At 34.0% G+C, this 26,448-nt stretch overlaps 1 protein-coding gene across 3 annotated transcripts in view; it reads right to left on the minus strand.

Annotated features, from left to right (window-relative positions):
* Smad4 (SMAD family member 4) overlaps window positions 1–22,992 on the minus strand; it is a 41,862-nt gene extending 18,870 nt beyond the window's left edge. The window contains exons 1-8 of one of the 3 annotated variants that reach the window (XR_001503160.2): window positions 22,477–22,929; window positions 20,399–20,573; window positions 19,796–19,825; window positions 15,035–15,247; window positions 10,901–11,020; window positions 10,691–10,807; window positions 9,267–9,317; window positions 1,090–1,273 (exon numbers count right to left, since the gene is read on the minus strand). Coding sequence is in view for 2 of the 3 variants with exons in the window: in XM_015482372.2 (XP_015337858.1) it covers window positions 1,090–1,273; window positions 9,267–9,317; window positions 10,691–10,807; window positions 10,901–11,020; window positions 15,035–15,247; window positions 19,796–19,825; window positions 20,399–20,573; window positions 22,477–22,725 (1,139 nt within the window). In the remaining variant the exon portion in view is untranslated. Of the gene's footprint in view, window positions 1–1,089; window positions 1,274–9,266; window positions 9,318–10,690; window positions 10,808–10,900; window positions 11,021–15,034; window positions 15,248–19,795; window positions 19,826–20,398; window positions 20,574–22,476 lie in introns of all 3 variants that reach the window. The other 2 variants (XM_015482372.2, XM_048806207.1) reach the window with 2 other exon arrangements.
* Between the last annotated feature and the right edge of the window lie 3,456 nt (window positions 22,993–26,448).

A 26,448-nucleotide genomic window follows, 5' to 3' on the forward strand; every position in this document is an offset into this window, starting at 1 on the left:
AACCTTCACAACTAAATAAGGTACGTACTATAATTTCTATATCTTATGAGTTACACTGTCCAACAACAAAAAATTCAGTTAATCACATGAGCCTTTTTTTTTTTTTTTTTGCACCAGGAACTGAACTCAGAGGCATTTAACCACTGAGTCACATCCCCAGCCCTTTTTATTTTTTGAGACAGGCCTCACTAAGTTGATAGGGCCTAACGAAGTTGCTGAGGCTGGCCTTGAACTTGAGATCCTCCTGCCTCATCCTCCCAAGCCACTAATATTACAGGTGTGTGCCACCTTTGTACAAGCCATATTTTAAGCACTCAAAAGCTACATGTGGCTACTGGCTACTGAATTGGACAATGCAGATATAAATCATTTCCTACATCACAGAAAAATTCTATCAGCCAGTATTAGTATAGAGAGTAACTTGCCAAAGTTAGATAGCAAATGTAAAACCAAGATCATGTGCATACACACACATATCCTTTAACAGGTGAGATCAAATAGCCCAAACTATGCATTTTCACATCATCTTTTCTGTTTCATTATATAAACATTTTAATGATTAAAAAAATTGTAATGATTACATAAAAATAGGTTTATCATAAACTACTTAACCATTTCCCTTTTATTACCAATTTTTTGATTTTTCATAACCTTCAGAAATATCTATTCTCATGATATATTATTTCCTCTCAATAGATTTGGAGAAAATAATACATTATCAAAGAAATTGAAATTTGGAATCTAGTTTTCAAAGGTCTAGCATTTAATAGAAACCTATCTTTTATCCTTACATATTAAACAAACATCAAAAATTAAAATGGAATACTTAAAAATTCAGAATTTTCAAGATAATATTTTTCCATCTTCATTAAATATAAATAAAGAAATAAACATTATCTCAAAAGATAATGTATGGGGCTGGAGTTGAAGCTCAGTGGTAGAGCACTTGCCTAGCAGGTAGAGGCACTGGGTTCAATTCTTAGCACCACATAAAAATAAATAAGTAAATAAATAAAATAAACATTTTTAAAAAGACAAATGTACTATGCTCAATTTTTAAAAATAACTATGGAACTATACAATCAATACCTCGCTCTTTCAATGGCTTCTGTCCTGTGGACATTGGAGAGTTGACCCAAGCAAAAGCGATCTCCTCCAGAAGGATCCACATATCCATCAACAGTTACAATAGGGCAGCTTGAAGGAACTTTAAATGTCTCTCCTACCTGAACATCCATCTCAAAGTAAGCAATGGAACACCAATACTCAGGAGCTATAGGAAATAAATAAAAAAGAACATCCATCCATTTGAATATTAGGCCTTTACTTACACTCCACAGACATCTTTTCCAAAAAGAAAGGGTAAAACAGGGGAGAGGGAAATGAAAAGCACCCCAAAGAATTGGATTAAAATAACACAGTGCATTAAAAAGTAGCAATTTCCATGTCTTCTATTTTCCAGCTCAGTACCCAGTACTGTTCTTCAAACCCTAAAGTCATTTTTAAAATCTGGAGTTTGATTAGGATCAGAGCACTGAAAATATAAGGCAACAGAATCTAAAATAAATTATTTTGCCATGATGTTTCAATTAACTGCACATATTTTCTATGTTGTCTGAACTTCTATTTTTAAAAAAAATACACTCACTGACCCTAATACATACTCCAAAAAAAGTATTTTTGAATAACATCAATCTATGGTATATTTTTATAGATCCTTAAGAGAAAATATATAGGCAAATGAGCCATCACAGCCCCGAGTCAATGTTTATTTTAATGTTGTTGTACACAGGCATTCTCAAATGCCTCATGTGTGAAAGATTTTTATCCCATTTGTATATAAATATCCCATAGCCAGGAATATTTTGTGAAGTGAATTCAAGTTATCCACCACCATTTTAACTTCAAAGGTGTATTTCATCTATTCATTTGAACAACAATAAATTATTTCAAATAATTTTAAATAACTTGCAGAAAAAGGAGTAACTAGTTTGGACTGCAAATACAATCAAGTACTTCTAAGTTTATCTGAATACAACAATTATATTAAAGCCATATGCATGAAAAATTATTTGGTTTGCCTCTTTTAGTTTGATATCTACAGAGCATGTGGGATCATGTAAGCATTTACAGTAGTAAAAAAAAAAAAATGTTTAGTCCCTATTTTCAAGGAAAAATGACCAAACAAATGAACAACATAGCTAAGGTAATGATAAATATCCAGAACAGTAGTTCAAGAGAAAGAGCGACAACATGAAACAGAAAACAGACTGAGAAGAACACTTCAGCCTGAATGGTGAAGGGCATTCTAACTGAAAGTCTTATGTCAAGACTGTGGAAAGAGCATTTCAGAGAGAAAAGCAAAAGCAACAGCCCAAGAGTAAGAAAAAAAAAAAAAAAGTCCAGGGACACTTACTATAGAATGAAAATGAGGGTGGTATAGTTTTGCCTGCAAATTTATCTGCATTTCAATGTGTTATTTATGAATTCTGAACTAGAAACCTACAAAAGTTTCAACAATCTGAAAACATACCCAGTATGGGAGGAAAAAAATCATTTCAAACATCCTCCCTCCCCAGTCAGGGAAATCCTAAAATAAAAATTTTAAAAGGAAAAAAAAAAAATGTTTAAGAAACTTCTGAAGACTAGCTATACCTAACTGCTTTTCAAAATTCTGTTAAGCAAGAGTATCTTTTAATAAAGAATAAAACAAAACACATGAAGATTGAGTGACTAAAAAAAAAATGTTCAAATGTTTTGCCACATCAATCTAATGAAGTCATCACAAATATAAACATTTATTTAAATATATTTGTTATATTTAGAACATAAACACTAGTGATAGACTTAAGTATGTCCTTAAAAAGCCAATCTTAAAATATTTATACAGTTATTTTCTATAATAAAATTCTTTATTGAGGAAAACACATTATGCTGTATACAAGAAACATCAGCACACAACTGGTAGCTTACTGGCTGAAGCTAAAACTGAAAGGACCAAGATAACAATTACCTAATGTTCTGGCAGCAATTAACTGTAATAGTATTTAAAAGTGGTCTTTAAGTAATTAGTCCAAAAGGTAAATGTTGCAAAAGTTTATATTGCTACACAGGGGAGGAAAAAAAGGTTCAGGTACAGTGAATTTCCTAGTTTCAATTGAAGAATATTACCCAGAAGTAAAAGTCCCATGGTAAACAACCTTTTTTTCTTGTGAGAGTCAACTCAATGAGGGAAAAAGGTGAGATTTGTAGCCTCCATGTTTAAGAAAATATTCTTTCACCATTATCAACTGCAACATCTACAAATGCACTTAAACCTAATTTCTTCCCCATCACCAAAAAACTTTTGTTGTTTATTTGCCTAATATTTCAGACACTATATAGCAACAATCATCATGCAAAACTGCATCTCCAAACAGGTTTAATAAGAATGAGCTGATCTGGATTGCAAATACAATCAAGTATTTGTAGATAAAAGAGGAGTTTTAAGAGACTTGAGAATAAAAAGAAACTGCCACTAATATTGTACCACAGACCAGGGATGGAAACTAAAGGTCTAGGAAACCAGGACAGAGGATTAGAAGTAATCTAAGTGGGCTCCAGAGATTTTTGTGATGTTAGGCTACAAAATACTATAAGAAAAACTTCTCTTCCACTCTCAATTTGCTAAACAGTCAGACGGGAACATCTTTATTTTTAAAACAGTAGAAGGAAATAGAAAATTGCCATTAAACCTTTCTGTTTATCTGTAATATTTTGGGTATAAAGTGACCTTCAAAACAAATGCAAGAATGTTCAGAGGTGAAATGATTATAGATTATGAGTTGACTGACCCTCTCTATTAAACTTTAATGGATTAACTGGGAGGTAACTGTAGGCAGGTGGGGTGTACCTAAAGAAAACAGGTCACTGGGGGTGTGCCGGGGTTTATATTTTGTTCCTGGCACCCAGTTTTTCCCGTGATTCCTGACTGTCATGAAATGAGCATCCTTTCACCATGCCCTTTCTACCATGATGTTCTGGAACCTTGGTCCCAGAGCTATGGAGTCAGTCAACCAAGGAGTGAACCTTGGAAACAAAAAGCCAAAATGAACTTTTCCTCCTCTAAATTGTTCTGCTCAGGTATTGGTCACAGTGATGCAAAGCTGACTAAAACAGCCTCTTTCCACTCTTTCACCCCAACGAACAAATGCCATATAAATATCAGCTCTGCAGCTTGTCAAAACCAGCAAGAATAGAAGGCTGGAATTACTCAATTCAAAGAGGTTATTCTTTTTTTTTTTTTTTTTTAATTTTTATTGTTGGTTGTTCAAAACATTACATAGTTCTTGATATCAAAGAGGTTATTCTTAATGTTCCAATTCATTTGAAAGGGACTGAGAATTTTATGTGCTTACTTTGGTATTTTAATTTTTTCCCCTTAAATTAGTGAAGTTAAGCCAGTCTCATTTAGTCTGAGGGGTGCTCATCACTGCCAGGAAAAAAAAAGGTTTTGAAAGACTGAGTTGGGCTAAGGATATATAAGTCAGTGGTAGGGAGCTTCCCTAGCATCTGCAAAATCCTGGGTTCAATGCCCAGCACTGTGATAAAAAGATATTGAGTTAACATAAATTTTTTATAATTAAGAATGTAATATATATTACTAAATATTTCTGTAAGGGGGAAATGTATTATAAAGCATAGTTTTAACAAGTAAATCTTGTTCAATTATAATGGAAAGTATGTTTCCAAGATATTATCTCTAATATATGAATAAAAATAAAGTCATTCAAGACAAAGTTCAAAATCTGAATACCTAAGAATCACGTTATGAATTATTCCTTTTATTATTCATATCTGAATGAAATGCCCTGTGAGAATCTTATGAATATATAAGGTGCTCTCTGGAATGGTGGATTGCTCTAAAGTGCCAAAACATATCTGAATTTGTCAAGTTAAGGGTTTCAAATCCATTTGCGAATTTGAACACATCCAACCTGAAAGACACTGAAGAAACATTTTACTTTAAATTGCAATCAATATGATGAATATATCTCAACTGAGGCAGGAGGATTGTGAGTTCACAGCCAGCCTCAGCAACTTATTGAGGCACTTAGCAACTCATCAAGGCACTTAGCAACTCAGCCAGACCCTGTTTCTAAATAAAATATTAAAAAAGGGCTGGGAATGTGGCTCAGTGGTTAAGACCCCTAGGTTCAATCCTCAGTACCAAAAAAGAAAAATAAAAGATATGGAGTGATTAACCTTTTCCAAATATGTAATTTTTATTTCTTTTCTGTTTGTTCACTAAATGAGGACAGAAGACATGTAAACTAGTACTTAGCATTATTAAAAAGCACTAGGTAGCAGGGGACAAAGGATTAGTATTCTCAACAGTGGTGTGCTTGAGCTACATTTAGGAGGGCAGTTCTACAGAGAAGTCTATATGGAGAGAAACTGGAGCTTCCTGCCAATGATAACACAAACTAGACAGGTATGGTGGTAAATCACCCTAAAAAGGAACCTTCCAGCCCCTAAAAAGCCTTCAGATGGTGACAACAACTTTATTGCAACTTCATGAGACTTCAAACCAGAAGTACTCAGCTAAACAAACTAATGTAACAAATTTCTATAACTGTTTTAACTTCTCAAGTTTGGGTATTATTTGGTATAATTTGTTGCACTGCAAAATATAGTACTATAGAACATATAATACATATGCAAAACATAACATATACACTAAAAAGGTAGAGAGGAATGATATACCCTGCAAAATTAGGTAAGTAGTGCAAGATGTTTAAAGTATGAAGAGAAAGAGCTAGAGAAGTATGCAGGGACCAGACCAGAAACTCTCCTCTGCTTTGCTAAGGAATGTGGACTTTAATCCTATGGCCAAGCAATGAATAGGTAATAAACTGCTACTCAATACTTTTAAAATTTGAATATAGTTATGTTATTTCTCTTAAGCATTACTTGGTAAGGAGGAGGGTACCAAGACTGAAAGCTCTCCTATCAGAGAGACCAGCATGAATATTCTTTCTAAAAGTATAAGAAGAGACATCAAGAGTCACAGTTATGAAGTAAAATTCCTTGGGGACCCATTAGTATCCATAGCCAAAGACCATCTATCTCAGTTCTAACCTGCTGACTTCATTAAAATGTATATACATTCAATCCCCAGTACTGCAATAAATAAATAAATAGTCAGTATATGCAGAGCTAATCTCCTCCTACAACTAGCAGGACAGAGATCGGCTCAGGTTTAAGTCACTTCCTTAGTCTACTGAAAGACAAAGGCAACAAATACCAATGCAAATTGCTATGGATTCATATCCTCCTCTAGTAAATGCTATTCCCTAAATACCAGAGATGGTATGGCCTAAACATTATAAGAACAAAGTCAACCTATCAAAAGGTCAAAGGAAGGGGCTAGGGTTGTGGCGGTAGCGTGCTCACCTAGCACATGCAAGGCCCTGAGTTCAACAAGTAAACAAAATAAAGGTATTGTGTCCAACTACAACTAAAAAATAAATATTTAAAAAAAAAAATCAATCTGCAATGGAGTCTATATCACTAGCTAAATACTACTACCACTACTCCCACTCCACTATTCCATCCAGGGTAGGTTCTTCTCTAGATCCCCGACTATCCATGTTCCCGGAGACCATCTCCCACTAAGCTACTGAGTCTCCAAAGGTGGTAAGAACCACTACTGATTTTTAATGATGCTACCTCAGTGCCAGCAAAACTTTTCATTCTTAAGGCTCAACATTTTCTCCTTACCATTATATACTTCCTTTACACAAAAATTAAGATTGTGAAAAAATGATCCAATTTATATAATTTCAAAAACCAGTAAAACCAAACTGCTAAACTAGGTTGTTTAGGGATGCTTCTTCTTCTTCCTCTTTTTTTTTTTTTTTGGTACTGAAGATTGAACAAAAGAGCACTAAGGTATATAACTCCAGTCCTTTTTAGTTTTTGAGACAGGTTCTAAATTGCTGAGGCTGACCTTGAACTTCCAATCCTCCTGCCTCAGCCTCCTGAATTACAGGCATATACCACTGTGCCCAATAAGCACACATTTATTACTTTAAAGGAGCAAAAAGAAAAAAATGATATGCATAAAAAGCAGAATAGTGGTTACCTCTAGGGAGAAGAGAGGAAAAATTTTCAAAATGTAGATAGGAGGGTTTCTGGGGTACTACAGTATTTTAGTTCTCAATCTGGGCAGCGGTTATGTAGGTGTTCGCTTTAATATCATTCATTAGATGATATGCTAATGTTATGTTCTTTTCTATATATTACATTTCTCCAAAAACTGCTAAAGAAAAAGCAAGGCCACTTGATCCACAAAAAACGTTTAAAATCATAACAAATATACCGTAACACATACAGAGAATATCTATTAAAGAAGATAATTAAACTAGTATATACATAAAGTTTAAAAACTGGTTTTGGCCAGGCACAGTGGCTAACACTTGTAATTCCAGCTACTCAGGAGGCTGAAGCAGGAAGACTGCCAAATTCAAGGCCAGCCTTGGCAACTTGGTGAGACCCTGCCTCAAAATAAAAAATAAAAAGGTCTGAGGATATAGCTCAGTAGAAGAGCACACCTGGATTCAATCCCAAAAGCCACACACACAAAAAAAAATCTTTCTGTCCCACCACCATCTCCTAACGAAAATAAATATTATTTACCTCATTAATCATTAAGCATCGATTTAACCAGTTAAATTTACTGCTAGTGAGCATGGTTAAACTAATTCTCATAATCTTGATGTTGTCACTATAAAGCAATTTGACCTTTGGTCCAGAAATTATTAATTTCTTAAACAAGGATAGTCATAAACAAAAAAATCTTCCCTTCAATTATTTTTAAACAGCTGAAAAAAATGGAATCAGCAAACATAATCAGCAACAGCACACTATTTACACAAATAAAAGTATGTAGAACTACATGAACTATAAGTTATCCTTTAAATTAATCATTTTGGTCAAGGTGGTTATACATTTTTAGAATCTTTATTGGAAATCTATACAGTTGTCCTCCAGTATCCATGAGGGATTGTTTCCAGGGTCCTTTGTAGATATCAAAATCTGCAATGCTCAAGTCCCTTATATCATCTTCCTGAATACTTTAAGTCATCATGTGTAGGTTATATGCAAACACTATGCCATTTTATATAAGGGACTTGAACATCTGCAGAGTTGATATCTGAGGGGCATTTTGGAACCAACCTCCTACAAATACAAAGACACAACAGCATTCTCATCTTTTTAAACTAAGAAAAATCATTATGAAGGGATGAAGGGGGAGGGGACACAAAATCCCGTGTTTGCATTATAGGGGAACTTCAATATTTATTTTATTACTTTGTTTTATTCTATGATTGAAAAAAAATCATGTACAAGCTCAATTAAAGAAAGCTACTTAGCTACTTAGTCTTCTGAACATAATTTAATCATATAGTTTCTAAATTCCAGTTAAGGAAAGATTCTTGAAATCTTTCTTCTAAGACAAGATACAATGAATTCTTTTTCTTTTCAGCATCTATTTAAGATTCTTTCTGCCTTTTAAAGCTACAGTTTTACAGTGGTTCTATTTCAAAACCTAGCTTTATTCTACTGTATATTTATGTATCCAATGCTGAAACCAGCACTTCTGTACTTTATATTTTAGTTGCAAACAGAATTCTTGTCTTTTCTTTTCCCTACCTTTTTTTCTGGTAGTGGGGGTGGGGGAGGTACTGGGGATTGAACTCAGGCATTCAACCACTGAGCCACATCCCCAGCCCTATTTCGTATTTTATTTAGAGATAGGGTCTCACTGAGTTGTTTATCACCTCGCCATTGCTAAGGCTGGCTTTGAACTCGTAATCCTCCTGTTTCGGCCTCCTGAGCCACCGGGATTAGAGGCATAAGCCACTGCACCTGGTGTTGTCTTTTCTTTCCAAGACAGTTAAAATGAATCAAATATAGCTGGGCATGATAGTCCACATCTATAATCTAGCTATTCAGGAGGCTGAGGCATAACAGGAAGATCTTGAGTTCAAGGACAGCCTGGGCAAAATAGCAAGGCCCCACCTCAAGGAAGAGAAAAAAAAAATTATCAAATACAGTCTATATATGATTTTATTAGCTACTCATAAATACTTAACTCACATAATGAGTATTACACTTGTCTGAAAAGCTAACTTACCTGGTAATTACGGTAACACCTGTATGTGTATTCCAATTACCACAATGGAAATCTAAACAGAGGGAATCAATTTTGAAACACTTACCAGGATGATTGGAAATGGGAGGCTGGAATGCAAGTTCATTGTGAACTGGCCCTAAAGAAAAGACAATAAAAATCCCATTTTTATTTATTAAAAGTTTCCCAATGCTAAAACTTTTAATAAATCTTACTATTACCTTATGATTTGTTAAAATCAAGCTTAAACAATTTCTAAAACTTAAAAGCTTAGATTAGATTACTTTATAATTATAAGCAAATACTTCTGAATTACTTTTGTGGATATTTAATAACTAACACTTTAGTGCTATCTGCCAAATGCTGTTAAGCAATCTACAAATAGTTTTATAAGCAATTTGCAAATAATTTTTCATGCAGTATTTAATGCAGATTATAAATGAATTATTCATGTAACATGTAATATAGAATAATTTATAAGAAAATACATAGTAATAATTTAAATCATTAAAACTATTCTAAAAACAAGACTATGTTTATTAAGGATATTTATATAATGGAATAGTAGCTAACAACTGCAAAAAAACACAGGTGAATTATTACATTTTCTTACAACACTATTGAGTACCCTTAAGGCTTAATGAGGTTAAATAAGTTGCCAATGATCATACAGCATAACCCAGCACTCTTAAACACTATGCTGATCCAGGCAGCCATTAAAACTATATTATTTTAAGACATGGAAAAACAGTAATATAATTGGGAAAAAAGCAAATTATAACAATATACATATAATGTGACCAACCCTTCAATTTACATATACCCATTTATATGACTGGAAGAAAAATAACAAAATATCAGAAGCAGAGATCTCTAGGTAGTAGGATTTTAGGTTATTTTAATTTTGTTACTTATACCTTTTGGTATTTTAGAGGTTTTCTTTGGTACTACTAATCTTTAAGTAAGAGGAAAGAGATTTTATATATATGGAAGATTTATACTCCTAGTTTTAGTAAGCCACATGTAAGATGTTCCTATTCTGACTGAAACCATAGGCTATCTGTAGGGTACCCCTCCCAATCATGCCTGCACAGAATATTGACAGATTATAAACATCTAAGTATCTATGGCACTGAATACTATGGCAAGGGACTGTTGAGAATGTAACACTCAAGATGTTTCAATACACTATGGGTGGATATACAACATACACATGAGGTTTAAGGAGAAACAGAAAGCAAACAAATGAATGGAATCAATGTGGTGTTGTGTTAATGAAACATCAGCAACAGAGAAATGCATATTTAGTATACATCATTCTAAAACAAAGTATGGTAACTACAAAAAAAACCCTACTTAATAAAAATGCTAAAAAAAGTAATGAAAGCACTAATTATTTAATGAAATTAAATTGTAGGATAAATAAAAGATGTAATAACATTAAAAAAATAAATAAACTGAAAGCAAAGTCCTACAAAATAAAAAGTCCTTACAACAAAAACAAGAGCTTACAGTAATGTCCGGGATGGGGCGGCATAGGCGGGTGGTGCTGAAGATGGCCGTTTTGGTGGTGAGGCAAATTAGGTGTGTATGGAGCAGTCCTACTTCCAGTCCAGGTGGTAGTGCTGTCTAAAAATTAAGGCCCACATGGATTAATTTGCTTTTATAAAGGCTGCCTATTTTTCTCAACTGTTTAAAAGATTTTAAAAAGCATGTACATACTATGATGGTAAGTAGCTGGCTGACCAGTAAATCCATTCTGCTGCTGTCCTGGCTGAGGCCCTGAAGCTATTTGCAACAGTCCTTCACTATGACTACCTGCCAGAATACTGGCAGGCTGACCTAGAGAAACAAGAAGAAATTAACATGGTACACGTACAGATGCAATCCTATGATTTTATACAATTAATGAAGGACCAATTGTATCTGATAATCCACAACTATAAAGATGAGTTCCAAAAGTGGAACTCACCCATTGCCTATCAAATAAATAAATAAATAAATAAATAAGCTAAAGTCAGGTTTAAAGGCAATCCTTAATTTTAAGAAGTTCAAAATTATTTCATCTGATAATGTCTGACTAATTTTAATGGCCGATTTCTTCACAAATATTCTTCAAATGCTAGCCAAATCCTACTACTTGTCTACACTACCATAATAAGTTAAGAAACACATCAGTTAGCCACATCACCCAACTCTCTCTGGATATTTTTTGATTAGGACCTCTAAAACCCAGGTTCAAGAAAATGTTGAAATCTAAAAGTTAATTATTATCAGCACTAGTACTGGTAATGGCAGAAGGCTAGAGTTTGATAAAAGAAAAGCAGAGCAGACAAATATTTTAAATGGGATGCAATGAGGAAAGTGAAGAAGTTAAAAATATCTAACTCTACTGTGCAATCAAGTCAATATAGTATTTGGTTACAAAACAAAACAAAAACCCTATCCATCTACTTTGAAATTTTTCCATGTGCTTTTAAAAACCAAGAATTATGCATTTTCACAAATACCATCATAATTCCCATATTTATATGAAAGTAGATGCCCTCTCTCAATGCATCATACCAGGAAAATTAAAGCTTCCCTTGGTTTTTATTCTACTCAAAACATTCTATGATATTGTTTACTGTCTGGCATTTTTAAGGCTTTTTCCCCCACCTTAGGTGGAAAAGATTATTTCTTAAAGTATTAATTTTAAGCACTAACAAAGGTACCAAAATTAATTTTAAGGCAATTGTTTATCCTATTTAGAAAGCTTTGAAATTCCCTATGTTATTTGTGACTGGATCACCTCACTCTTCTCATTTAGATGGAAATGTAATCAAATGGAAAAGAGTAAATGTCAACATTACTCAAAGTATCAAGAAAAAAAGGCATATTTTCCTCCTCTCTACATATCACATTTTTATAAAGCTAAGAACTATAAAATCAAATGCTAAAGAAAATGTTTCGATAACCCTCAACCTGTTTATTTTTAAAGATGTTCCTAAATCATCCCAAAAAATTATCTTAAGTTTTCTTTAAAGGTCAGTTATGTTTTTGCTCTTGGTTTTAACACCTGTACAGACTATGTGCTCTTAGCTAACTTACAAAAACTGTCACTAAACTGGAGAAATTACATTATTTTCATTAGAAGTATCTAAAAAGAAACTCTGAAGATTCAAGTGCCAAACTAAACAAATTATAAAGTGACAAACTACAGTCATCTGTATTGAATATTTATATTACATAGTTCCAAGTGCATCAGATAAACAACATAATGAATATAATGAAATTGGCTCATATAAAATAGCCTCAAATTCCTCTATTTTAGCCAGTTTCTTTTCTGTAATTCTATCAATATATTTTTTGTGATGTTAGGAAACACTGACTACAGTAGTTACTATTTAATAACAAAAATTTACTCCCAAAATACAAAATTAGATGCATTTCACTCATAACACTTTTTCTGGTCTTCAAATAAGACGCAACCACAAGGAGCAAAACAGTTGAAATGAAGTCACTTTAGTAAGCATTAACAAAGGTACCAAAATTTAATCTCCAGGTTATATAAACAGAGATAGACAGCTGTGCTCTAACACTAATCTATGGTCAAGCAACTGTCATGTATCTCCTTTTATTCTCCATTTGTTTGTCAACCATACTCACAAATTGGTAACTAAAAAGTAGACAGTTATCTGTGATTAAAGGTCTAAGTTTTAAAATGAATCCATATAGCCTTCTTAAAAACACTATCCAACCAGGTGCAGTGGCGCCGCTGCCTATAATCCCAGTGGTTCAGGAGGCTGAGGCAGGAAGATCACAAGTTCAAAGCCAGCCTCAGCAAAAGTGACGTACTACACAAAGCAACTCAGTGAAACCCTGTCTCTAAATAAAATACAACATAGGGCTGAGGACGTAGCTCAGTAGTCGAGTGCCCCTGAGTTCAATCCCCAGTATCCTAGTACCACCCCCCCCAAAAAAAATATCCACAGTGAGATTTTCACATCTTGTGTAGCAAAACAAAAGATATTGCTTTGATATCACGAAATAGATTAAAGAGAAATGTTGGTATACTTTACTTGAAAACTCACATAGATACCAATCTCCCATTTATTCCAAAGATCAAATTTCAATGTTGACTCTGACCTGATATTAAACAGAATAATAGCCCCTTTGATAGCAACTAACAAAGTTACCAGTCTAAATCTATCAAATATCTACTGCTCATGTAGGCTTAAACACAATCCCCTTAGTATCCAGGTACAATTAACACCATACAGATACCAAGACAATGTTCTGTAATTCATTTTAAAAAAATATTTTTAAAAAAGCTGTTTCACTTTCTAAGCAGCAAACCGTTCAACCTTTGGTGATATGAAACTAAATAGCAATACTAAAAGAACAAGGTCATATTATCTTAGGCCTCCAAAAAATCTAAGCCTTGGCTGGGGATGTAACACAACAGTAGAGCACTTGCTAATTCTCAAGGCCCTGGGTTCAATCTCCAGCACCTCAAAAGATAAAAGAAAAAGGAAAATCTGAACTTAATACCCCTCTGCCTCCTACAATATGGCAGAGAAGGTAACAACGCTATCATGGGAAAACTCCATTTGAAAGACTTATTTTTTAAAAAAAGAAGTAGTCATTATAAGATATTAAGGAAAAAGAGGTGTAGAATTTAGCTTTACATTGAAATTAACTAAAATAGGGGCTGGGGCAGAGCAGTAATGCACTTGCCTGGCAAGTGTGAGGCGCTGGGTTCAATCCTCAGCACTGCATATAAATAAGTAAAAATAAAGGTCTATCAACAACAACAAAAAAATTTTTTTAAATTGACTAAAATAATGTCTATCCGGTGGCATATATGTTATAAAAAAGTTTGTCAAGATCCCTTTTTCAGGCTGGGGCTGTATCTCAGTGGCAGAGCACTTGCCAACATGTGTGAGGCACTGGGTTTAATCCTTAGCATCACCCACCCCCCACCATAAAAATAAATAAATAAATAAAGTCATGCTGTCCATCTATAACTACAAAAAAAAAATTTTTTTTAATCCTTTTTCTCTAAGTTTGTACAATGGAAAATTGAGAGGACTATTTTAAAGCAATATTCTCCCAGATAAAGCAAACTAAAAACACTGGACTAAAGAAAGATTGCAATTCCTTAATAAGACCTTCATAAATACCTTGGTTCAAAACTACTTGTTAACTACTTAAATATTTCTCTAAAATCCATAAGGAGAACTGGGCGTAGTGGTGCACACCTATAATCCCAGCAGCCTGGGAGGCTGAGGCAGGAAAATCATAAGTTCAAAGCCAGCCACATCGAGGCACTAAGCAACTCAATGAGACCCCGTCTCCAAATAAAATACAAAATAGGGCTGGAATGTGGCTCAGTGGTTGAGTATCTCCGAGTTCAATCCCCAGTACTAAAATAAATATATAAATAATATATAATAAATATCTGGAAAACTTAAGATACTTCTTACTCTTGCATATATTAGTAAATAAAAGACAAATTCGATCATTAATATAAATGTGTGTCATAATCAAATCCATCAGTCAACTTCCAAATGATTTTATATATGTCAATATAAAAACCTTTAAATAAATTATAAACACTGTTTTTTCCAGGACCAACTAAAACACTTGTCCAATATTTTTTTATCTAGGGGCAGGAGAGTGTGTCTGGCTCTGTGGTGTATAATGCTTGCCTAGCCGGTACCAGGCCATGGATTTGATTCCTAAGTCCACCTATGAGAGATACCACAGTACTTTTAACTTTTACTTACTTAGGGTTTTCCTCTAAGTGACAACGTATAAATATTCATTGGTTAGGAAGTCAACTTGCTGACTACATCAGATTATATAACTTACTTGTGGAAGCCACAGGAATGTTGGGAAAGTTGGTGGTGCTGGTAGCATTTGACTCAGATGGGGCTAAAAGAGCTGGGGTACTGTATGTCTCCGTCGAAGCACGATTACTTGGTGGATGCTGGATGGTTTGAATTGAATGTCCTTCTGTGGATAATGATGGCTGTCCCTCAAAGTCATGAACATATTCATCCTTCACCAACATACTTGGTGGAGCTATGCAGAAAATTAAATATTTTTTAATTTTGCAAGCTTCTATTCCCAGGGGGAGAAACATATTTGCAAATAATATGACAACCCTAAAATCAACTATTCTATAAATATTCTATCTTTCAATCTTTGAAAAAAATCTATCCCATATAAACACCAATTAGTTATATGACTATTACTTTTTCATATTTTAAAAGCATACTACTGTATCAGCAAAAACCATTTAGAGGTATTAGGATATTAGGATCAGTTATCTTTTATCAATCTGTCTCTGACATTTGAAGCTAGACTATATTCCAACAGCCTCCACAGCAATGGTCCTAAAGAGGCAATCCTCAGTTTCTTAGTAAATCCAGAAGTAATAATCATCTAAACAAATAACATGAAGAAGGTAAAAACCAAATGCCTGGCAAAATATTTATTCAACTGAAAAGACCAATTACTTAGCTCTTTTTTAATTTCATACTGTAAAGATATGAGTGGGATCTGATAGCTTATTCAATTTCAGGATCTAGTATAAGTAGTTAAGTAACATATTTCTTAAAATTGAAATATATAAATATCCCCAGTAAGTTTAGAAACAAACAAAAATTCTTTAAAATTTCCTTCTAGAAACCCAATCCATAAAAGGAAATTTGATAAACGTGTGGTATGAAAAAACTCACTTATCAACATCTTTCACTTGTGTGGTTACAATTTAATAAGTAAACTAGAGTCTAGTTGAAAAAGCATTATCCTTTTCCATAACCAACTTACATTTAAAAAAATGCATTAACGGGCTGGGATTGTGGCTCAGGGGTAGAGCATTTGCCTCACATGCATGAGGCACTGGGTTCGATTCTCAGCACCACATAAAAATAAATAAAATAAAGGTATTGTGTCCATTTTAAAAAAAATGCATTAACAAACTAAGGAATGCTTTGTTGCATTAAAAAAAAGAAGAAAAACTGAATTGTATTCATAATGTCAATTTTCTACCTAGAAACTCCGCATTTAGCTTTGGGCTACTGTTTTGGGGTTTGCTTTCTCTCTAGCAAAACCATCCCTTACTCTCTCTGAACTACTTCAGAATGTAGTTCAATCCAGTGAACAATCAGTTAGAGCAATCAGTTATAATTCACAAAGACACTGCCCTTTCCACTAAGAACCAGCATATCTTTCCCCATCTTTCAATCTTTGGAAAAAATCTATTACACATAAATTTTCAGTTAATTATGTGACTATTTTTCTTTTTACTTGAGACTACTTCAAAGCAGTAAGAATAATCCATTGTTCAAATTTCTATGTACAACGTCTTAAAAAGCATTTTAATGTATCAAAAGGAAGATGTTGGTATTTTTAAGACCCATTAATTCCACTCCAAAGTTTCTCTTTAGAAAAGTCTATGGAAATAAAAAGATAATCAAAATGATACATCATCATGTATCAGCAAAAAATTGAACGTAACCACTCACAATTAATGTTGGCAAAAGTATAAAAATAAGACAAAGAAAAAATGTGGCATAAAATGACTATTGTCCACATTTAGTCAGCCTTTTATTATACCCTTCAACAAAGTCTGCGATTTTCTTCATACAGATCCTAACATCTCTATTTAAATTCTTGGACACTTTAGCATTTTTCTTGTCATCATGATTGAGATCTTTTTGCTGATCCCGCATATAACGACAACATTACTGATTGGAGGCTATAACCAGTCAACTTGCTACTCACTGCTCATTTTTCAGTTAACCCTGAAATGGCTTAATGGGCAATCATAACATCCCCTTAGATAGTTAGGTCTTAAACATTCTTCTTGCCTTACTAAGGTGGCTCAACTCTCCTAAGTGTAAGTTTGGAACTTCTACAGATCTATGGATTTTTTAATCAAATAACCTAAAATATACATATCATAGGTAAAACGATAGTATCAACAAGGATAGATGTATCTGCGATATATTTTTGCCAAGAGAAAAAAAAGAAAGTTTCAAATCATTATTGTATGCTGTGGTCATATACATGTTTTAAAAATCATACACTATAAATAAAAAATCAAGGTCCAGAACAGTGAGTACAGTATGCTTTTTGTGTAAGAAAGGAGGGAAATAATACATGTATTTTTTGCATAAAGAAATCCTAGAAGGAAACACCAGAAACTAATAAAAGTGATTACCTGAGGTAGGGGGGAATGGGGGCAGGGGTGGGAGCACTTCTTTTCACTGTATACCTTTTTATAGTATTTTGATTTATGGACCATGTATTGCCTATTCAAAAAAATAAAATTAAAAAAACATATAGTATATATTTTTTAAAGTCCAGAAAAACAGACACCAAACTCTTAAGTACTTCTCTTATGGGCTAGCAGTCAATAAGTTCATTAATTGAAAAAAATATTTATTGAGCACCTATGTTCCAGGTACTATTCTAGCACTAAGGATATAGCCATAAACAAAACAAATATCCCTTACTTTATAGAGCTAACAATTTTTTGTAATATTTTTCTGTTTTTTAAATATCTAATAGCAAGCACATATTACTCCACCTCCTCCTTTCTAATACTGGGCCACATCCTTGACCTCTTCAGGCACCAGTCTCTTCTTCTAGTAAAGTGTTAGATAATCCCATCTACAATGTGGGAGCACTGAGAGAATGATAACACAATATTCACAAATTATTTTGCTCAGTACCTGATAAACGAGTACTCAGTATTTGCTATTATTACTCAATCATATTTTTAGAATATTTGTACATATAAAGTGACTACAAAATGTTCTATGAGGGGTAAAGAATGTACTCTCTGTAGATGACAGAGAGGCTGAAGCCAGTGGACTTGCCCTAGGTCTTCGATCTTTATCTTTAGCAGGCAGGTCACAATAATGTCTGATGTTACTTACTATTTCTTTTTTCAACCAGACTATGAACTGGAGAAAACATGGTTTATTTATCTTAGTGTTCCTGGAACCTAACAAGTACCAGGCAATACATGCTCATTAAATATTTATAAAATGAATACACAGGTCAATATGGTCATGGAAAACTTCATGAAAGAGATGAGACAGGCTAGAAACAAGTACCATATGACCCCCAACTCACAAGTGAAAGAATTGTTCCATTTTCTCAACTTTTAGTTACCTGGCCATGTATTACTTCTTTATCCAAAACTACAATGAACTGTGAGAAATATCTTTTTCTGAGAAATACCATTTTCTGAGGACATAAGCCACAAGACAGCCTTCGAATACCACTAGAGGGCTCCACAAGGCTGAATAAGCCTTAGAGTCACTAAAAAAAAGGCATCAATCCACACAACCCCACCAATAGCAAGCAACTCAGAACAACATTAATATTAGGACAGAGAAAGCTTCAAAATTTGAACCCCCTCACAACCACACCCACTGAGATATTCTAAAGTTTTCACTGCAGTCTTCTAATTCCTCACATGCACTGAGCTAAATGCTTTAGTTCTCCAAAAACACTGATGGGAGAATGGTGAAGATCTGATAGATGTTCACTTTCAAAGAACAGAACTGACATGATAACATCTTTGTGGCAAAAAGGCAGGGCATTAAGCAATCTTAAAGCAACCATTGCCAGACCAAGCCACACTGCTCCCTTTACCAACCCATACTTCTCAGAAATCTGTACAACAGTTAACAATGGCACACCACAGGACACTACAGTCTTCCTCTATTATTAATGACATGGAAGAAAAGTAAAGAATTAAAAACAAGTAGGCTTACATGCTCTTCCCAAAATTTAACGTCACATGATATTTCTGAACTATCACTAGATTTTACAACAAAAAAAGGTTCCAAGTGACTAAAATGCCTCCATAATAGCATACCTTCTAAGATGAAGGTGGCTCTTATAAGATTTTATTTCATTAACAAGTTCTAAGTAAAAGAGCTAAAGATATATCCATATGTATCAACACTTAAAATACAAAAACACACTCCAACTGGATTTTTTTTTTCCTCACCTTGAGGGAATTTTTCTTTCTTAATACAGGATTAGATCATCTGTGATTAGCATATATTTTCAAATAACCTTGTTTTAGTTACAAGTGAAATATAAAACAAGATATTTCAAGATACGTAACATATTTGAAATATAACAAGATTAAAAAAAAACTCTAACATGTAGTTTTAAATCATTCTTCACATTTGATCACTCATGAAAGTTATGTTGAAATGCAGAAAAACTAAGATACTGGTATTTTTAAAGGATATGTTTCACATAACTTCCAATTATCACATATTATAGGTATACTACACCCATTTAAACTGGCTCTACAAATCTTCTTACAAAATAGAGCCAGTTTTATCAAATTCAAAAAATATTAAATTGATGTATTAATGTTTTTGGCGCCGCTTCAAATTCAAAGAGCCAATAGCCAATTTAAATCCAGTTTTAAACACTGATACAAACAGAAAAAAAAATCTACATTTCCAAAGTAGTTCCTTTTTTTCTTGTTAATATCACTGGCACCTATACAAACTACTTCACATGAATCCAAAAAAAAGAGCAGACAGGCAAAAAGAAAACAAAGAAAGTTACAAGAAACAGATTACCTACCATTACTCTGCAGTGTTAATCCTGAGAGATCTTTATTTTTTAAAGGGAAAAAAAAATGAAACATTAATCATTATCATGAAGATATGTTCCATTATAGAATGTAAATTTAAGTCAGAGATTACAAACCTTCATAAACATTTCAATTCAGGAAGTTTCATAAGTGACATCTAATAATTTATAAACTAACTATTTGAATTTATAATGTTTTCTTATTTTTCAAAACCAATGTGCTAAATGAGCAAAATATAAACTATACTTAGTTTTCACATTCAAAATACAAGTTTTGTTTCTAAGTTCAAAATTAAATACTTATATTTCATTAAAAATATTTGATTCTTGGGGCTGGGGTTGTGGCTCAGCGGTAGAGCGCTCGCCTAGGACATGCGAGGGCCTGGGTTCGATCCTCAACACCACATAAAAATAAATAAAGGTATTATGTCCAACTACAACTAAAAAAATAAATAAATATTTTTAAAAATATATGATTCTTTAACCTTAAAGTTCTTGGTAACTCCTAAATACTTAATTTAACTTAGAAGAACTAAAACCCTATTGGGGTCTTTTCCCTTTATGCACTTAACGATAGAAGTAAAGTCTACTTACCAATTCCAGGTGATACAACTCGTTCATAGTGATATGGATTCACACAAACACTATCACATTTTAAGTCAAATGCATACTGACAATATTTAACATGCTTTAATTCATTTTTGTGAAGATCAGGCCACCTCCACAAACGGGCATAGATTACATGAGGAAATCCTTTCCGACCAGCCACCTGGGGAAAATAAACAATCATTTATTAAGCATTGGTTATATATTAAGAATCAGCTGTGTCCCAGGTTATACAAGGAACTTTACAGATGTTTTCATTTAATTTTCAAAATCCAACAAAGTCAGGATTATAACACTGTAAAATATACATTTGGTTTTGTTCCATTTCCTGGCATACAATTCCTAAAATCTTAGAATCTTTAAAGTGATGGGTTTCATATGCTAATGAGTTGGCTGAAGACTGGAAGACTAGGTAGCTGCAGGATGGGTCTGTTTATTGGAAAGACTAAGGCAGCATAAGAGGGTTGGAATTCAGCCCCATTCCCCAACCTCTGAGAGGAGAAAAGAGCTATAAATAGAGTTGATCACCAATAGACCAATGATTTTAATCAATCATACCTTTGTAATGGAGCCTCCATTTAAAAAAAAAAAAAAAAAGAACAGGGTTGGAAAAGCTGAACATGTGGAGGTTCCTGAAGGGTGGTGGGCCTGGAGAGGGCTAAGAAGCTTACCTCACCTTATGCATCTCATCCTTCACAACAAACCAGTAAATGTGTTTCCCCGAGTTCTGTGAGCCTCTCAAAGCAAATTAATCAAACCCCAGGAAGGGGCTATAGGAACCTGATTTATAGCTGGTTGGTAAGAAGCACAAGTAAAACAACGTGAGGTATGTGATAGCATCTAAAGCCAGGAGAGGAGGGTGGCAAGTCTTGGTAACTGAATCTTCAACCTGTGGGTCTGCCACTATCTCCAGATAAGAGAATGTAAGAATTAAACTGAATTAAAGGAAACCCAGCTGATGTCCCCTGCAGAATTAATTGCTTGTTTGCTTACTGGTGTGAAGAAACCTTTACACAATTTTGGGTCACAGAAGTGATTAAGTATTGTGAGCAGAGAACAAGAAAATCTGAGTTTGAGCAGTTTTTTCCCCTATATTCAGAATATCATAACCCTCATTTCATAAAAGAGAAAAACCACAGCTCAAAATAATTCCATCATGGTCACACATCAGTTAGAATTTAATCCTACATACAATTTTAAGACTTATATTCAGATTTTTAAAATGCAAAAAAGTATGCTGGGTGCAATGGCACATGCCTGCAATCCAAACAATTTGGGAAGCTGAGACAGGAGAATCACAAGTTTCAGGTCAGCCTTGGCAGCTTAGCAAGACCCTGTTCCAAAATAAAAAAATGAAAAGGGCCAGAGATGTAGCTCACTGGTAGAGCACCTCTGGGTTCAATACCCAGTACCCCAATAATAAAATGAAATACAATAGTACAAAATTTGTTATTGAAACTATGACCAAAATCTACAAATAAAATTTTTAAATCTAACAATATAAGATTTCTGTAAGTATCTTAAAGTATATATTATGTAGTTCCATATGAAAACTGTCCAGTGAAATAATGTGGTACCACTAAAACATGATACCAGATCTTTAAATGGTAAAAAAATAATGTATAATTCAGATTTTAAATATGTATACGATACCAAAAATGGTTATAAGAATGAATATCAGAGTGCTAAAGGCAGTTCTCTCAGAGTATGGGACTTCTTCTGCTTTCTATTTGTATATTCCAAATTTTCTTCATTGAACTATTTTTTTTTTGTTTGTTTGTTTTGTGGTGCTGAGGATTAAACCCAGGGCTTTGTGCATGTGAGGCAAGCATTCTACCAACTGAGCTATATCCCCAGCCCTTCACTGAACTATTTTTGAGTAAGATTAATTAAAAACTTTTTAAATATACCCTTCATACATTCCCATAATGCATGCATACTGGTATAGAATGTGAAGTATCTAAAGAAACGGACCTCACATTAAATATCCTACAGTAACTCTAAGAGGAAACAAGAAAGTTTTTAATCCACCACCACAGAAGACATAGAAAAACTCTAAGACTAACCTGAAGTCTTCCATCCAATGTTCTCTGTATTGTAACACATTTACTAGGATGAGCTCCATTTGTAGTTATAGCTGTTATTAAAGAATCCAACTCATCTTTCTTCTCCTTCAGCTTCTTTACCAAACTTTCAATTGCTCTTTTTGCAAATGTTTCACTTTCTCCACCTTGTCTATGGCACATCAAACTATGTACAATGCTCAGGCAGGCATCATTACTTGTTGGTGTATTTGTAATAGACATATTGTCCATTTGTTCAAGTTTTTTCTTTTAAATCAAATCTCTCTCCAATATCTGGAGCAATTTTGATCTTTTGGAGGCAGTGAAAAACAATGGCTAACGTTGCAAGGAAAATTGTTAGACATCTGGTGTTCAGGATAACCTGAAAAAATAAATAGAGAGATATGAGAACACATCTCAAAGGTAGATTCAGTTATCTGGGAAAAGACAAAACTGCTGTAGCTAAGTCAAAGACAATGCACATAATTAAAAACTAATGCTAAGAGTTTTAAATAGCTTAATTAAAATGTTGCTGCTTTTTTTATTTTTATTTTTTAGTTATTGCTAGATCTTTATTTTATTTATTTATATGTGGTGCTGAGAATTGAACCCAGTGCCTCACCATGCTAGGCAAGCGCTCTACCAAATACAGTCCCAGCCCCAAAGTTGCTGCTTTTGACATTCCAAAATATTAAAGTTAGGCCTTCTCCTTAGTATAAAGTCATGCTTAATCAAGTCTTATCACACATACTAGTCAGTTGTAAAATCTTTTTTGGTGGGGGAGGGAGTACTGAGAATCAAACTCAGGTCTTCAGAACCTGCTAGATTCATGCTCTTCCACTGAACTACAACCGCAACCCCCTAAAGTAAAATTGTGACTTATGTATGTCTCCTTTCTATTCTCTCTGTCACTATTAGTTTTAAGTCTTCTTAGAATTTTTATTATCACTTGGTATTTAATACTTGCTTCCCTCTAATCTTACTTCTTTTAATAAATGCCTGCCTCCTCAACTCATAAGAAGCAACTTTTCATGTATTTGAATACTTATCACTTAACCATATTCAACAAATAAATTTTGAAGGCACTCTTGCCAGTTAATCAAAGATTACTTGCATGGGGGGTTTTGGAATCAGAGATCTGGATTAGAATCCCAGCTTTCACACTGAGAGCAGACAAATGAAGCAACTTAAACTCTCTTAACTGGAGTATACAAAGCTCCAAGGAGGAAAAAAAAAAAATCTATGTAAAGTGTATGGCACATAGTGCTCAGCAGAAAGTACCTATTGCTTATTTAATAAGCAATAATTTAATTGTCTTAAAAGATTATCCTAAAACACATTATGTTTTCTTCTTATTAAAACTTGTCAAAGAAAATGTAGGATGGGAATGACAGATGTAAACCACTGATCCAGACAACTCAAAGGCATATTGGAGCCAGGCAAATCATATAAATGAACAAAATGTGCCAGGTGTAAAGAAAAAGTATTGACCCAGCAGCTTGGGAGGCTCAGACAGGAGAATTTCGAGTTCAAAGCCAGCCTCAGCAACTGCGAGACACTAAGCAACACAGTGAGACCCTATCTCTAAATAAATTACAAAAAATAGGGCTGGGGATATGGCTCAGTGGTCAAGTGCCCCTGAGTTCAATCCCTGGTACCAAAAAAAAAAAGAAAAGAAAAAGTATTGATGATTACAAGGGTTTGCCAATTGTGTTTAAGACCACAGCTGCTAGATCTTCAACTGAAAGAGAAACCAAAAAAAAAAAAAAAATGCCCATAGGTATATGAAATCTCACTTTCAGGCAATAGTAATTTATCACAGGGAAAATGAGGGAGAGGAAGCATAAGGAAACTGCCATGAATGCCAAACAAAATACAATTTCAACTCAAATCTGACCCAACAGAATGACCAGTTTGAAATGTGAAAGACAAACTCACTAGAATTTTATTTCTAGATCGCAGTCTAGTGATCAGGGACTGTACTTGTCTTCACCACTATATGCCCAATTCCTAGGACAAGTAAGTGCTCTGTGTTGTCAAATGATTCCATTTCTGTATGTGCTTTCAAATGCTTGCTCATGCTTTTAGGCACTGACCGGTTACTCGTGAATGAACCCAGAGCCTCCCACATGCTAGCTAGGCAAACCATCTACTACTGATCTATCTACCCTTTTTATTTTGAAACAAGATCTTTATTAGTTGCCCAGGCTGGCTTCAAAATCGTGATTCCCCTGCCTCAGCCTTCCAAGTAGCTGGAAAGTATGCACCACCACACCACACTCAGCCAGCTATTTCTTTGGCCTAAAATATCTAGTCCCATTTTATCCACTCAATAAAATCCTAGCCATCCTTCAAAGTGCAGCTTGTTTAAATTTCTCCAAGTTTTTCCTTACATGTTGTCTCCTTTCCTCTCAATCCCCCAAAATTACTTGCTTCCCCAGTATGTTCATTATGTATGTGTTCCTTGCTGTGTAATTTAATCCTCAACTTTAAATACACCCTATTACAGTTTAACATGTATTTTTTGATTATATCCTACAAATCTAGAAGCTCAAGAAAACATTCTCTCATCTTAGAAATTCCTAGCCACAGGTATAGTTCCTGCCTGACATATACAAGGCAAGTGTTTGTAAATTGACTATATCATTTTTATTCTGTGGTATTTTCTGAAAATAATTTTTGAATATTGAAAATATAATTTTTTGTATTCATATTATATCCCAAAACATTTGTACCAATTTACACAATTAAAGTGTTTCAGTATAAACACTTCACCATCAAATGTCACCATCTCTAAAATTTATTCTATTTGGGGGCTTAATGATATTGCAAAGGTGTGCTTTAATTACAAGTTTCTTTCAAGACAAATGAAAATGACATTGTTTTCTTAAATACAGATGTCTCCACATGTGACTTCATTATAGTTCTGGTGCTTGAAACATATTTTAAAACTTCTTTTTTTTTTTTTTAAGAGAGAGAGAATTTTAATATTTATTTTTTAGTTTTTGGCGGACACAACATCTTTGTTTGTATGTGGTGCTGAGGATCGAACCCGGGCCGCACGCATGCCAGACGAGCGCGCTACCACTTGAGCCACATCCCCAGCCCTAAAACTTCTTTATATAGAAAAATAATACCAGCAGGGATGTGAGGATGTATCCCTCCATTATAGCTCTGAATTATGGTAGACATAAACACAATACTGTTATAAACAAAATTATATGTTCCAATTAAAGCTCTTGCACCATGAATAGATGTGTTATCTCTCAATTGTCATTATATCATCTATAAAATGGGAACAAAATCTGCCCTGCCCACTTTACAAGACTTAATATTGTAATCAAATACAACATAAAAGCAATCTTGAAACCATAAATTGACCAACTCAACAAAAACACTGTATCTATCATGTGCAAAACACCACAAAGATAGGCAAACAAAACCAGAGAGTGGTACTTAACTGTATCAGACCATATCCCATTTTTGTAACAAATTATTTATACCGCCTCAGTAGCTCTCTTGTGGTAGCCCATAATCCCAGCAGCTCAGGAGGCTGAGGCAGGAGGATGACAAGTTCAAAGCCAGCCTCAGCAAAAGCAAAGTGCTAAGCAACTCAGTGAGACCCTGTCATTAAATAAAATACAAAACAGGGCTACAGATGTGGCTCAGTGGTCTAGTGCCCGAGTTCAATCCCTGGTACCTTTCCCCCACCCCCCCAAAAAATGAAAAATTCTAACTTACTTACACCTATTTTTAAAAATCTAGCAATGTCCTGATTGTAAGTTCAAGGATGAAAAGATCAATATACAATAAAAATGTATATTTCAATATGCAGGCATATCAACTAACTTACAATGTATACTAAAGAAATTAGAGACTGGTGATGTAACTCCGTGGTAGGGTACATGATTAGCATGCCCAAAGCCCTGGATTCAATCCCCAGCACCAAAAAAAAAAAAAAAAAAAAAAAAAAAA

Source organism: Marmota marmota, unplaced genomic scaffold, assembly GCF_001458135.2.
Source record: "Marmota marmota marmota unplaced genomic scaffold, marMar, whole genome shotgun sequence".
NCBI lineage: Eukaryota > Metazoa > Chordata > Mammalia > Rodentia > Sciuridae > Marmota > Marmota marmota.